Raw genomic sequence first — 15,139 nt, 5'->3', positions numbered from 1 at the left:
GTCAGCATTCACGTTCAGTACAAATTCAGATAGAAACTACAAGTCTGCGTTCACATATGCCTCTACAACGAGTTCGAAGACACAGCAGCAGGGTGAAGACTTAAAGTTTCACCTCGGTATGCACATATTTTCGTGTCAGATTCCAATATCGGTTGGATTTGACTGATTTATATACATGTGTGTGTGTGTCTGTGTGTGTGTGTGTTTGTGTGTGTGTGTGTTAAGTTTCTGTCACATTATGTGTGTGTGTGTGTGTGTGTGTGTGTGTGTGTGTGTGTGTGTGTCCGTCCCACGACTCTCAGTTTCCTTTAGAAAATGTGTGTAACTGTAAGTAAGACTAAGAGAGGTTGTTTGATTGTTATTGTTTCTTGTGATATCCGAGATTGGTTCAGCAACAGTTTAATATCCTGTTTTATAATCAACCACCTCTTTAAAAACTATTCAGATTAAAGGTGTATCACATTACAAGGTGGAGCTATCTAGGTTCCAGAAAACTATTCAGATTAAAGGTGTATCACATTACAAGGTGGAGCTAGCTATAGGTTCCAGAAAACTTAACTTTTTTTACAGTTTGATTGAACTTTAAATTTTGTTAAAAGTTTTAATCTCTTTCTAAAACAAAATATGAAAAATATTGAGAGGGACACGACCTGGAGAGAGTGAGACTCAGAGAGAGAGAGTAGAACGGATCACACAAGCAAGAAGCTTGAAGAAATTGTTATGTCAGGGATAGATCCTGGTTATTCAGTCCAAAAATGTGTTTTCTTTCAGCGAGTAGAAGCTTGCTTGACAGAGCCTGCTACTATGTGATGAATTCCATTGTCTTCATTGCCTTTATCATCACTTTCCCGGTGTCTGTCTGGTTTGCAATCAAGGTAACTATGAGTAATCTGCTTGTAAGTTTATATACTGCTGAATTTCTGAATTTAAGCATATAATAGCTAGTGTGTACAAATGTAATGATAGATATATATATTTGTTGTTTTTTGCAATAGTATCAATCAGTTAAATATAATGAGGTGATGAAATAAAAAAGTCAGCTAAGCCTCTAAACAATTATAATGCTGTTGTCTGTATGGTCAGAGCTTTTAGTGCCTTTAATTATGATTTGTCACTATGCTGTCTACATATTACTTGCTTAATGATAATTTGTTATGATTCTCAATATAATATCCATCAGTTAATAATGACAGTAACATTTTGGAAAGTTGATTGAAGCAAGAAGCTTCTGTTGAGAGTTTGCAGGCTGTGCGTGAGTGTGACAGCTATGTACGGTAAAAAGAAAACGTGTGGCACACAAAACGCTCACCACAAGTTGACTCTGAAAGGAGAATTAAGCTCAAGAACACAGGAGTACTAGATTAGAACTAGAAGAAGAAGAAAGAACCAAGAGACCTTTATTATAGTATATGGTTTACTTTTAGTACTTTCAGTTCAACTTCAATAGAAAAATTAAAAACATTTCCCTCCATTCTGATACTGAAGGTTTAACAGTGACCTTCACCTGCCAAATGAGGTTGTTTAAACAGTGACAGTGAAAATGATAGTTAATCATGTTTCTATAGTGCATGTCAGGATAACAGCCCCACACACTTTACAATTTCAATGCAAGAAACATAAAACACACAAACACACACACACACACACACACACACACACACACACACACACACACACACACACACACACACACAGTCACATTCAGTGATTCACGCTATAGCATACAAATCATAAAAATACAACAGAAATAGCAAACTAAACGATCTTAGCAATAAGACCAAGCACAAAGTCAATATAACTCTTTTTAAATGTTTTGTTGCTTTTTAAAGTCAGCCTTTTGAATTTAATTGTTATGGGTTTTTTCTTCTCATTTTTAGTGTAACTAACCTCACTTTTGACTGTATTTTTTCCAGGTTGTTCCAAACTTTGAGAGACTGGTAGTCTTCAGATGGGGAAGACTTTATCAAACAAAAGGACCTGGTATGCCTTTTTTTTCTTTTAGCATTTAATGGTAATCTCGGTATGTTCGAAAGGGATATATTGTTGCAATTGCTGGTTTATTTGTACATTTGCTGAAGTGGCCTAACAATTTTTCTTCGCAATTTTCAGAGGTTTCAGGCAGTCCTTGGCATCCTCACCTTTTGTGTGATGTTGAATTGAAGCGCACCAGTGAATAGGTGTTATAAATGTGCCTTTCAGATTATATCCCAAATGATCTTTTATCGCAGATAGCAAAAAACAAATGATGTTTCTCAGATTCCTTTAACCTATTTCTAGGTCAGCTGAAACTACTAGTTTTAGTGTGCATTTTGCTTTCTTCTGAAGTGCCTTGACATTTTTTAATTTTTTGTTTTACTTTTAGGCATGGTGTTTGTGATGCCCTTTGTGGATCGATGTCACAAGGTGGACATACGGATGAAGGCTTTTACTGTCCCCCCACAACAGGTAAGTTGGCTGCAGATTTCGTGGTGTGTAGTCGCCATCGAACTCACAACTCACGTGTTCAATGGTTTGGGTTTATTAGCAAGCGGCCATGATAGAGAGAGAGCAAGGGAAGCAATCCCATTAGCAATCTCATTAGCAAGACATTGGTTATTTCCCTTAGACCATACTGACGATCACTACATGTTTGTTTTTAAAAGACACGTACCTCCTTTCTGTTTAAATCATAATGTGAACCGTCTCAGATCCACCAGCTGCTCTTCACAATCACAGACAATAGTTTCAGTTTGACAGATTGACAAAATGTATTAATTCCGCTTCACGCGGCATGTTTATTGTTGGTGTCAATGGTCCTAAATCTAGTGTTGGACACCCCGCCGAGTGCAATATTTTTATTATGAAAAGGAAGTTTGACTAAAAAGAAAAGGGCAGACTTTTCAATCTGCTGGTTGCCTCCCTTGTTTTAACAGGCAGTGTTTGGTAATGGTGACAGAGAAGCAGAAATGATGCTGAAATATACATACTAAACAAGAAAGCTGACAGTGTGTGTGCATGCAGTGACCCACAGCACTGAGGAATGTATAAATCATTAGAAGACAAGCAGCAGAATATGTTATTATGGGTTAATTTTGTAAAAAGTCAGTTTCCTCAATGTTAAAAGCATCTGACGTCACTGTGGAACATGAATATTGCATCAACATAACATAAAGCTAGACACCGCTCAGCAGCTGACATAAGCATGTGACGTGATGATACGATTGGTCCCTGACGTAGTGTCATCAACTGTCTCATAAATGATGTTTGTGTAAATGAATGGCACACTTGTGGTTATGGTGACGTGCAAATCTTGTTTTGCTGCCAATTTTAATGTTTCGAAATTCAACATATTTTTTCATTCAAAATCGATTGCAAAGACGTTTGTTAAAGTTAAACTTTAAATTAAAAGAGATGCTTTGTTGTAGAATACTCCCAAGCAGCTATTATAATTTGTGTGTGTGTGTGTGTGTGTGTGTGTGTGTGTGTGCATGTGCATATGTATGGGTGGGTGTGCGTGCATGTGTGTGCATTTTCTTGCAGGTGATAACTGGTGATGGGGCTATCATAGAGGTTGGAGCTGACGTGTACTACCATATCGCCAACCCGGAATTCTCCATCACAAATGTCCAGAACTTGGACAAATCCACTCGAGTCCTGTTACAGACAAGTTTGTTGAACCAGCTTGTGCAGCTGCCTCTCTCAAGGATTGAGAGTCAACGTAATGCTATTGCTCAGAATGTACAGGTATGTACTGTTCATTTATGATATTTGACTCGGCATTGCTGTCTTTCGAAGCTTGTTTGGTGTTCAAATATTAGTAAAGTTATTGATTTTGCTGTGTGAGTGTGTGTGCAGTATATTTAATAATAATAATAATAAGAACATTTATATAGCGCTAAATCAAAAACTTTCGTTAAAAAGGCTTGCTCTAAGCGCTTGACATCTAAACTAAAACGTCATTCACACTCTTTACAATGATGTACAAGAACTTCATGTCGCACTCTTTCATTCAGTATAGCACCATTCACACAGTTGTTATTCTGTACAAGACAATAAGTTAGTCTAACATTTAGAATGTTCATAAGATGAAAACCAGACTGATTAAAACAACTGCTTAGTGCTAACAAAGCATGAATCTTAATGATAACGTAATACATGTTTAACTGTTAAGACCATAAAAAAAACCTATATGCTAAAATAACTTCGAACTTTTAAGAACTTCTTATAAGATACACAGCACATCTAGATAAACACCAGAATGATAAAACAAAAGGCAACTCGTTAAAACTATTAAATGCATCAATGTCTAAAACACGAAAGACTCAAATATAAAATTATAAGATACACAATTCTCTAGAATTGTTTATTAAAACTGAAACCGACCTGCTCAAAGTAAACCATACCCACCCCCTCCCTACCCACCCCCAACCCTCCTCCTACACTAAATACTAATTATTTCTACTCTTAACTTCCCAACTACACGTTATCCATAAACTATGCACAGGAACATGTGTGTCAGCATTATGTGGCACCGACATGACTTGTGCATATCTAGCTTACAGCTAAGGGTTAAAGTTAAAGGACTACTGCAGTGAAAAATTATATTTATAATAATTTAAAACAAAAGACAAAAATAACAAGCTGAATAGAGATGGAACCGTTACAGAACAGGATGGCAAAATGTTGCGACTTTAGGAGTTGTGTTTCTGGAAGAGGTGAGTTTTGAGTGCTCGCTTGAATGACTGTACTGACTGAGAGTGGCGAATGTGAGAGGGGAGAGAGTTCCATTGAGTAGATGCGCAAAATGCAAAAGTGCGTTGTCCGTATGCTTTTGATTTTGTGTGTGGGATGACTAGGGTGCGGCTATCAGAAGAGGAGCGGAGTTGTCTAGCAGGAGTGTATACAGTGAGAAGTTCAGAGAAATAAGCAGGAGACGAGGCAGAGAAGAAGTGAAAGCAGAGAGTGGACAGTTTGTATTCAATGCGGGCTTGGATGGGTAACCAGTGGAGTGTGCGGCGAAGTGGTGTGACATGATCTTTTTTTCGTGCTTTGAGGATCAGGCGTGCTGCAGAATTTTGAACTTTCTGTAGTTTGTGCAGGAGGTAGAGTGGACAGCCAGAGAGAAGAGAGTTACAGTAGTCAAGTTTAGAAAGAACAAGAGAGCAGACTAGAGTGTTTGTAGTTTGAACGGACAGAGTATGGCGGATGGTTGCGATCTTGCGGAGTTCAAAGTATGCGGACCTACAGATGTTGGAGATGTGCTTGTTGAGTGTCATGTCTGAGCAGATGGTGAAGCCGAGGTTTCTAGCTGAAGAAGAGAAAGAGATGTCGGTATTGCCTACTTGGACAGACGAAGGTTGAGAATTTGGGAACTTAGTGGACTTTTTCATGCACAGAAGTGCCTCTGTCTTATCATCATTTAGTTTTAACTTATTTTCTACCATCCATGACTTAACATCTAAGATACAGGTCTGAATGGTCTGGATGGCGGCATGTGTCTCAGCGGGGGAACTAGGCTTATACAAATGGGTATCATCAGCAAAAGACTGGTTTGAAACGGAATGATTTTGAATGAGGGCATTGCTGAATGCTGAGTGGTGGTCGTCATGCAGAGTGAAATGAATGAGTGACAGAGTCTGCATGTGAGCGTGCCAGTGAGCAAGTGTATTAAAGAATGAGTTTGTAACCGGAGCCCTAGCTGAGGGTCCGTATCCTCATTAATTGTTCTCAGGGGGAGGCTGAAGATTGCCGAGGAGAGCAACTATGGTTATCTTACCTTTACTCTAGCCCTATGAAATGTAGCTGCACAATCAGTCTAGTCTATGCCTCCCCTGTGTGTGTTCATGTGTGTGTGTGTGTGTGCGTGCGTGTGTGTGTGCGCATGCATTAATGTGTGAAAGGTAAATAATTACCATCATTCTGCTCTTCTTCCCTCACCTGTAGACCTACTCATTCTTTAATACACTTGCTCACTGGCACGCTCACATGCAGACTCTGTCACTCATTCATTTCACTCTGCATGACGACCACCACTCAGCATTCAGAAATTATTATTTTATTGATGTCAGCAACTTAAGATTTTGATAAAAAAATTTGTTTACATGTTATGAGCACTGTTTTATGTGTTGTTTTAACTCTGTTCACAGGATACTTGTTTTAACTCTGTACACAGGTGTTGTTTTAACTCTGTTCACAGGATACTTGTTTTAACTCTGTTCACAGGATACTTGTTTTAACTCTGTTCACAGGATACTTGCAATAAGGCATCGGGCGCCTGGGGCATTGACATTTGCAGACTAGACATGTGAGTAAAATCGTGAGTATACAAGGTAAAACAAATTTGTTTTAAAAGAAACTGCTCATTTAACAAAGCCAAATGGGCAACATATTTCATATTCTCATATTAATATAATGTTTTCAGTTTATTCATTGAAACATAAATGTGCAAACAAAGACAAATTCATAATTCACAGAGCAAAGATTGAGTGAATATTTTTAACCTTGTATATTCCTCTGTGGAAGCTTGACGTCTGAAATGATTAAGCTGCAAGTACTAAAGCATGGCTAAACTGGAGTATAACCACATAGATACATTCTCTTTTGTATTTATGAATCTGGACTTGACATGCACACAGATAAACCAGAAAAAGAAATATCACTGGCAAAATTGAGAGGAACATTTACAGAGAAAATGAAACTGAAGTAACTTATGAGCCAGAAAATGTCTTTTAATTACAGCCAGGGAAAGAGACATTTTAACACAGAAACTGCATGACTACAGCAGAGTTACCTCCCTTTTAAGACCCCTGAGGTTAAGAATTCCCCCATTCTCAGACTGTACTGTTTTTTTTCTGATAACTTCTGTTAATCTACCTCCATTTTCAGACTCCCTCCTTTTTGAGACCTGCGCAGATTTTGTTAGATTTGTGGAGGTCTTAAAAGGGGGGTTCCACTGGAATGTCTTGTACAGTGTAATGTTGTAATGTCTTGTACAGTGTAATGACTTGTACAGTGTAATGTCTTGTACAGTGTAATGTCTTGTACAGTGTAATGTCTTGTACAGTGTAATGTCTTGTACAGTGTAATGTCTTGTACAGTGTAATGTTGTAATGTCTTGTGCAGTGTAATGTCTTGTACAGTGTAATGTCTTGTACAGTGTAATGTCTTGTACCTGCACTGTAATGTCTTGTACCTGCACTGTAATGTCTTGTACAGTGTAATGTCTTGTACAGTGTAATGTCTTGTACAGTGTAATGTCTTGTGCAGTGTAATGTCGTGTACCTGCACTGTAATGTCTTGTACCTACACTTTAATGTCTTGTACACTGTAATGTCTTGTGCAGTGTAATGTCTTGTACAGTGTAATGTCTTGTACAGTGTAATGTCTTGTACAGTGTAATGTCTTGTACCTGCACTGTAATGTCTTGTACCTGCACTGTAATGTCTTGTACAGTGTAATGTTGTAATGTCTTGTGCAGTGTAATGTCTTGTACAGTGTAATGTCGTGTACCTGCACTGTAATGTCGTGTACCTGCACTGTAATGTCTTGTACCTACACTTTAATGTCTTGTACAGTGTAATGTCTTGTGCAGTGTAATGTCTTGTACAGTGTAATGTCTTGTACAGTGTAATGTCTTGTACAGTGTAATGTCTTGTACCTGCACTGTAATGTCTTGTACAGTGTAATGTCTTGTACAGTGTAATGTCTTGTACCTGTAATGTCTTGTACCTGCACACACCCCTTAGTCGCACCAGGCAAATTTCATGTTGGTGTATTATTCTTGTGCAGTTCTCAGATCAAGGTGCTACAGAAACCACCAACCAATCAGCCCAAGCCGTCAGTGGTCATGCCGCCAGGATTGGCTGCGTTTGGTGGTTTGGGGGCTGCTGCACAGAGCCTGAGCGCCGGCGCTGTTCCGGAAGCATTCCAGCAACTGGCTTCTGCTTTCATGACATCGCAGGGTGAGTTTTGACCAGGCTTTGCTTTCATGACATCGCAGGGTGAGTTTTGACCAGGCTTTGCTTTCATGACATCGCAGGGTGAGTTTTGACCAGGCTTTGCTTTCATGACATCGCAGGGTGAGTTTTGACCAGGCTTTGCTTTCATGACATCGCAGGGTGAGTTTTGACCAGGCTTTGCTTGGTGTGTGTCTACACCGTGCTAGGCTGAAAATTCCAAAAAAAGGTAAATTGCTACACTTGAGGATTCACAAGGGTTGGCAGGTCTGGAGGTTGAGAGAAAGGCATGTCATGACACTGTCACATATGTGACCCTCCACAGACCTGTTTACCCCCCGCATTGAGCGGAGTTTTCTCCGCATTGTTTTTTTTTACTCCGCAACTCCAAGTGAGACTCCGCATTTCGAATTCCCCAACTCCGTTTTTTGCCAAGTACCGATCGTTCAGTGCAAAAGCCTAACTTGAGTCAACTTTTCGCAGCGCGGTCTAACAATAGCTCCAATCAGATCTCTGCCCGCACGCTGCGGCTGGCATGTCAGTTTCGAATTAACTCCCAGCGGGCAGCTGGTACGTTGAACGCATTATCGCAGCCTCGTTTTCAAAATCTTTCTCTTTTTCAAGGATGGCTTCTTCAGGAAAGCGCGTTTGCAAGACTGACGACAGTGACGTTGAGGAAATACCAGCAAAACATGTAATGAAAAAAAAAAGTGCTTCTGCTGTCCATTCACAGAAATATAAAAAGAACTATCACGACAATACCCTTGTCTACAAGCGTCAAGAAAGGGAGAATTTTTCGTCCACCGCTCCTTGTGCAAATCGGACTTTTCCTGCCAGCACGGTGGTCTGTTCGACTGCACTCGCCACGTGCAGTCAGCATCCCATATAAACAGTTTGCTAGTGCACCTGACGACAAACAGAAACAAACGGTAATAGGCTCTTTCTTTGTGATGTCGCAGGACAGCCATAGCGATTCATTGGAGACTAGCACAGTGAGGGCAGAAGCCATGATGTGCGACATAATCGTTGATAAACTGAAAAAAATGAAAAGTGCCTATTACAAGTCCCTATCAACTCAAGCTAGGTCTGAAGAAAACTGATGAAAAAGTTATCTTCTCATCAAACACTTAACAGCAGTAAATAAAGGTCAGAAAATACTCTTTTTTACATTTAGTCAAAACTTAGAGGGGGAATCGAGACGAGGGTCGTGGTGTATGTGTGTGTGTGTGTGTCTGTCTGTCTGTGCGTGTGTGTGTGTAGAGCGATTCAGACTAAACTATTGGACCAATCTTTATGAAATTTTACATGAGAGTTCCTGGGAATGATATCCCCGGACATTTTTTTCATTTTTTCGATAAATGTCTTTGATGATGTCATATCCGGCTTTTTGTAAAAGTTGAGGCGGCACTGTCACACCCTCATTTTTCAATCAAATTGATTGAAATTTGGGCCAAGCAATCTTCAACGAAGGCCAGACTTCGGTATTGCATTTCAGCTTGGTGGCTTAAAAATTAATTAATGACTTTGGTCATTAAAAATTTGAACATTGTAAAAAAAAACAAAATTATAAAAAGATCCAAATTTACGTTCATCTTATTTTTCATCATTTCCTGATTCCAAAACCATATACATATGTTATATTTGGATTAAAAACAAGCTCTGAAAATTAAAAATATTAAAATTATGATCAAAATTAAATTTTCGAAATCAATTTAAAAACACTTTCATCTTATTCCTTGTCGGTTCCTTGTCGGTTCCTGATTCCAAAAACATATCGATATGATATGTTTGGATTAAAAACACGCTCAGAAAGTGAAAACGAAGAGAGGTACAGAAAAGTGTGCTATCCTTCTCAGCGCAACTACTACCCCGCTCTTCTTGTCAATTTCACTGCCTTTGCCACGAGCGGTGGACTGACGATGCTACGAGTATACGGTCTTGCTGAAAAATTGCAGTGCGTTCTGTTTCATTCTGTGAGTTCGACAGCTTGACTAAATGTTGTATTTTCGCCTTACGCGACTTGTTTTATTTCTTACAGTTTGCACAGCAATATATTTACTCCGTGGTTTTATACATGTAAACTCCACTTTGAATCCCAAAAACTCCACATTCAGCATGGCCTTGCTCCACTTGCCTCATTTCAGGGTAAACAGGTCTTCCTCCACCACGAAATGAGTCGCATGTCACCTCGCGCGGTTCTGCGCTAGGCTTAATATAAGTCCGGGGAGTGTCTGGTAACAGTGTGAAGCCGGTCCTTAATTGGACGAAGTCGACTACGCGTAGCTCACTTCGCGAAGCTACCGGAACTAGACTTCGTCGCAGTCCAAGGGAAGGCACTATGGCGGAAAAGAGAGTTATCTTTTCATGTCTTGGCGTCTCAAATGCGCGTAGTCTCGACCAGCGCGTAATGTGCTTCTTTCTGAGTACTTTACGTCACAAATTGTACTTTACGTACTTGATGATGACGTAAGTTAATTGTATGTGTTCTATTTCGTTGACTGAGCACGGCCGGGACCAGTTGGCGTGAGCGCTGGGATTTCGAGTTTCATTCGATATGTCAATGCATCGCAGTATGAAATAATACAGGTAGGAGGTTAGTTCTTGTACTTTGGGTCAACCAAAGTCGATAAATGCATTCTTCACTATGGTATTGAGTCTGATTTCGTCGTCCGTCTTGAATCGAAAAGCACTCTTCTTACAAAAAAAACCAACTTCGTTGCGAGCTACGGCGAAGCTTCGCATGTCAAAACTTGAGAAGCAATGTTGGGGTCAAAGTACCACGCCGTAGCTGCGGGTTTTGGGTATAAAGACTTCGCGAAGCTTCGTGTAGTCGACTACGGGCTCAATTAAGGACGGGCTTGAGGGTCACCTTAGTCACAGGCTTATAACTCAAACAGTTTTTGCTCTGTTCCAAAACGGTTTTCACTACTGGATAGACCATAAAAAAAACTCTGTAGGAAAATGTAACAATATGAAAATCATGCAAAGGTGACATGCGCGACTCATTCCGTGGTGGAGGTATAAGTTACAGCTCCGTCCATCCATGGTATCGCCTGATATTTTGTCGAGACTGGGTCAATGAATATGATGACGTCACTCGAGGCTCTGCCGAGAGTGACGTCATTATATTCTTTCACCCCGTCGAGACAAAATATCACGCGATACCATGGATGGACGGAACTGTAACGTATATATGGCATGACCAAAGTAAAGAGAATTTGTCATGGGATGTGGCAACAAATCATTGGAAATTCACCATGGGCAATCAACCCAAGCCTAGAAGTTGTAGAACTATATTTTGTTTCAGTCTTGGCAAGGCCAGTTTTGTCCAGTTCCGGAAAAGACATAATGAATTCATTCACCCTGCCGAGACGAAAAAAACAATTCCACGGATAAAAACGTATAAGCTTATTATCCCGTGACGCATCAAAGCTAAATTTTGTTTTGAAATGTCATTACAACGTACAGATAACTTATAACGACATAATCGCCTTCACAAGACAGGAAAAACGCACACTTTGTTTTTCGTCTGCTACAAATCTAGTCTTGTTGGTTGACGGAGAGAATAAAGCTTCAATCATACCTTCATCAACAGGAATAAATGCTCAATCCGCTGTCAGTTCGCAACTGAACCTTGTTTTTTTCTTTAACTTTTTGGTTAACATTGAAACGGCAATCCAAAAGAAGGTTTCAGCTGTTTCAAGACAGAGGCTTAGCTCCTTCTTTTGAGTTGCTTTTCAGTCTAAAATGACACCGGAAGCGAACAAATTGTCGCGTATACTTTCGTCACAAAAAGACGTCATGACAAAGTTACACGCAAAGCGAAAGAGACTTTGACGTCATTTACTTTTGTTTGGAATTTTCCGCCTGTTCCTAGCTTGTCAGTGAAGACCTGACGTGAGTAAGCTTACCCTTTGCAGCTGTGAAATAATCAGTCTTGTGTCTCGGTCGTGTAGGTACAGAGTTTGCTTCTGCAATCATTGTGTTCGTGTTGATGACGGCTTCATAAGATTTCCATTTTCTTGTTTCTGCGGCTGCGCAAGTTATTTTGCCTAGGTCATGGCCGAACTTTAGGCCTACGGAGAAATATCGCTGGATATTTTCTCCCTGGATTAACAGAGACAAAGAAGGGAAGTCATGCTGTATGGTCACATATAAGACTTGTCTTGGTCAACCAAGTATTATGGCTCATATGCAAATCATGAAATGGGTCCAGGTAACCAAGACTGCAGAAGGAATTTCTTGATGATGTCATTTCTTCTGTTTTGTGTGATGACATCATCTGAATTGTCATTTTGTTCTGTTTCTGTCTTGATTTCTGCTTTCACTTTCCTTTGGAGGGGAGAATTTCATGTGTTGTGGGATGTCTTGGAAAAGACTATGCTGTCCATTTTGTATGAAATCAGTGAAAGTTTGATCCTTTTTGTAATTTGTTTTTAGTGTTTAGAAAAGAGTGTGTTCTGCAGGGAAAGCTCAATTGAATCCATATATTATCATGTTCAGGTCTAGAGAAGTGATCAGACGAAAAAGTGAAATACATATTCACTTTCATGTATATAGTTATATTTCATAACTATGTGATGGGATAGTTGTGCATTCCAAAAGCTTTATTAGCATTGAGTTGACAGTTACATTACGTGGAACAGAATTACTCCAAACCTTTCCTAGTCAACTTTTATTGATGGAAACAATCTAATTTTAAAAAAGAAAAATGTAGGGGCAAACGGGGCATTAAGCCCCCCCTTTTTTGAAACTTTCAAAATTTGGGACTTCAAATGGGAACAGCCCAACTTTAATATCATGGGGCAATTAGACTCAGTGTATAAAGTAAACCTACATAAAACTGTGTGGAATATCTATCATTTTTTGCAGAATATGTTCAAAAAAGCAACGGAGCCTAATTCCCTTAAAATGGGGCATTAAGCCCCCCCTTTTTTGAAACTTTCAAAATTTGGGACCTCAAATGGGAACAGCCCAACTTTAATATCATGGGGCAATTAGACTCAGTGTATAAAGTAAACCTTCCACTGGGAAAAGGTTCAGGCTGGCCTTGAAGTAATCAAATGAGTGGATTTAAGATGTCACAACCACTCACAAAGTTGCCAAATGGGTTTTGGCGGTCATAAAATGGTTCCTGTTTGTAAAGGGTTGGTAAACTGTGTACTGTTACCTGTTTGGCTCAGATATTCTTTGCATAAATAAGTAAAGTGAATTCTGAATGGTTGTTAAGCTTCTTCTAACATGACTGATGAGGTCTGACTGAAATGAACACAATTTCCATGCACTGGGGCCTATTGCCCCGTGGAGCCTAATGCCCCGTTTGCCCCGAAAGCATAGATCAGCCATATGTTTTTGTTTGCCTTTGATTTCTTTTTACATTTAGTTAAGTTTTGTTATTGTTGAGCTTTCTGTGTTCATTACAGCCTTGAATAACATACATCGTAACAAACAAAACAAGTCGCGTAAGGCGAAAATACAACATTTAGTCAAGTAGCTGTCGAACTCACAGAATGAAACTGAACGCAATGCCATTTTTCAGCAAGACCGTATACTCGTGGCATCGTCAGTCCACCGCTCATGGCAAAGGCAGTGAAATTGACAAGAAGAGCGGGGTAGTAGTTGCGCTAAGAAGGATAGCACGCTTTTCTGTACCTCTCTTTGTTTTAACTTTCTGAGCGTGTTTTTAATCCAAACATATCATATCTATATGTTTTTGGAATCAGGAACCGACAAGGAATAAGATGAAAGTGTTTTTAAATTGATTTCGACAATTTAATTTTGATAATAATTTTTATATATTTAATTTTCAGAGCTTGTTTTTAATCCAAATATAACATATTTATATGTTTTTGGAATCAGAAAATGATGGAGAATAAGATGAACGTAAATTTGGATCGTTTTATAAATTTTTATTTTTTTTTACAATTTTCAGATTTTTAATGACCAAAGTCATTAACTAATTTTTAAGCCACCAAGCTGAAATACAATACCGAAGTCCGGGCTTCGTCGAAGATTACTTGACCAAAATTTCAACCAATTTGGTTGAAAAATGAGGGCGTGACAGTGCCGCCTCAACTTTCACGAAAAGCCGGATATGACGTCATCAAAGACATTTATCAAAAAAATGAAAAAAACGTTCGGGGATTTCATACCCAGGAACTCTCATGTCAAATTTCATAAAGATCGGTCCAGTAGTTTAGTCTGAATCGCTCTACACACACACACAGACACACACACACACGCACATACACCACGACCCTCGTCTCGATTCCCCCCTCTACGTTAAAACATTTAGTCAAAACTTGACTAAATGTAAAAAAGAGCTATTAGACTGACTCTGAATTGAATTTGAACTTTGCTATTTTATGGTACATGTATTCAAGTGTCTGAATTGATTTGAATGCTGACCTTGGATGAATGCATGAGTCTTTTCTGTTTTTGACTGTTTTATCAACTCTGAAATTTATAACATGACTGCATACATTTATCTCTCTGATTTGACAGTTTTAAGGGCTGATTTGTAACTTCACCACATGCATTATTGCAGGCTTTACACGAGAAACACCACAGCCACAACAAACCAGGAGCCTCAACATGATAACCCCAGTCACAACTAGTTACAACAACGCCTCTGCCTCAACACTCACGGGCGCCTCTTCCGCGGCACCCGCTGCTGCAGGGGATGCATCTGCATCTGCGGCGGGAAGTTGCGCTTCAGCAAGCGAAAGTTCACCGAATCTTCCGATCATCACGGAAATTTTGGAGGCAGCAGAGGTCGCTCTGAGCGAACAGCTGGTTCGGAAGGTGATGGCCCTGTACCAGTTCCAGCTCAGCGGAGACGGAGGAGGAGTGTACTTTCTGGATCTGAAACATGGTGAGTTTGTTGTGTCTAATTTGATATGCTGCTTGACAGTTTGTGTGAAGGACGTGTCATTTCCCTTTTAGCTGCAATCCAAGCTTACTGGTTTCATCCTGTTTTTCGGTGTTGGTTTGTAGATGTTGAGGACAAACAGGGAATGTTCATGTAAATGACGGTAAATCACAGTTCGGTCCCAATTCCCTTCTTAACACTTTCGCGAAGGGAGGTGACTATATTAGTAATAGCGCTGCAACGCCCATGGACGGGAAGTGACTATTTTAGTATTAGACATACAAGGTACACGACTCGTGATTGCTTCCCGGTTTTTGAAGGTTGCAGTAAATTG

At 39.7% G+C, this 15,139-nt stretch overlaps 1 protein-coding gene across 2 annotated transcripts in view; it reads left to right on the top strand.

Moving 5' to 3' along the window:
• Nucleotides 1-15,139, top strand: part of LOC138961358 (stomatin-like protein 1) — a 42,859-nt gene that overhangs the window by 293 nt on the left and 27,427 nt on the right. Inside the window, exons 1-8 of one of the 2 annotated variants that reach the window (XM_070332969.1) lie at nucleotides 1-116; nucleotides 772-875; nucleotides 1,914-1,980; nucleotides 2,363-2,445; nucleotides 3,520-3,723; nucleotides 6,228-6,283; nucleotides 7,768-7,940; nucleotides 14,482-14,808. The exon at nucleotides 1-116 is cut by the window's left edge and continues 293 nt beyond it. In XM_070332969.1, the coding sequence (XP_070189070.1) occupies nucleotides 1-116; nucleotides 772-875; nucleotides 1,914-1,980; nucleotides 2,363-2,445; nucleotides 3,520-3,723; nucleotides 6,228-6,283; nucleotides 7,768-7,940; nucleotides 14,482-14,808 (1,130 nt within the window). The remainder of the gene's footprint in view (nucleotides 117-771; nucleotides 876-1,913; nucleotides 1,981-2,362; nucleotides 2,446-3,519; nucleotides 3,724-6,227; nucleotides 6,284-7,767; nucleotides 7,941-14,481; nucleotides 14,809-15,139) is intronic. The other variant, XM_070332970.1, reaches the window with a different exon arrangement.

Source organism: Littorina saxatilis, linkage group LG3, assembly GCF_037325665.1.
Source record: "Littorina saxatilis isolate snail1 linkage group LG3, US_GU_Lsax_2.0, whole genome shotgun sequence".
Classification (NCBI taxonomy): Eukaryota; Metazoa; Mollusca; class Gastropoda; order Littorinimorpha; family Littorinidae; genus Littorina; species Littorina saxatilis.
Note: the sequence above shows the minus strand (reverse complement) of the source record. Positions and strands in the feature narration are given on the sequence as shown.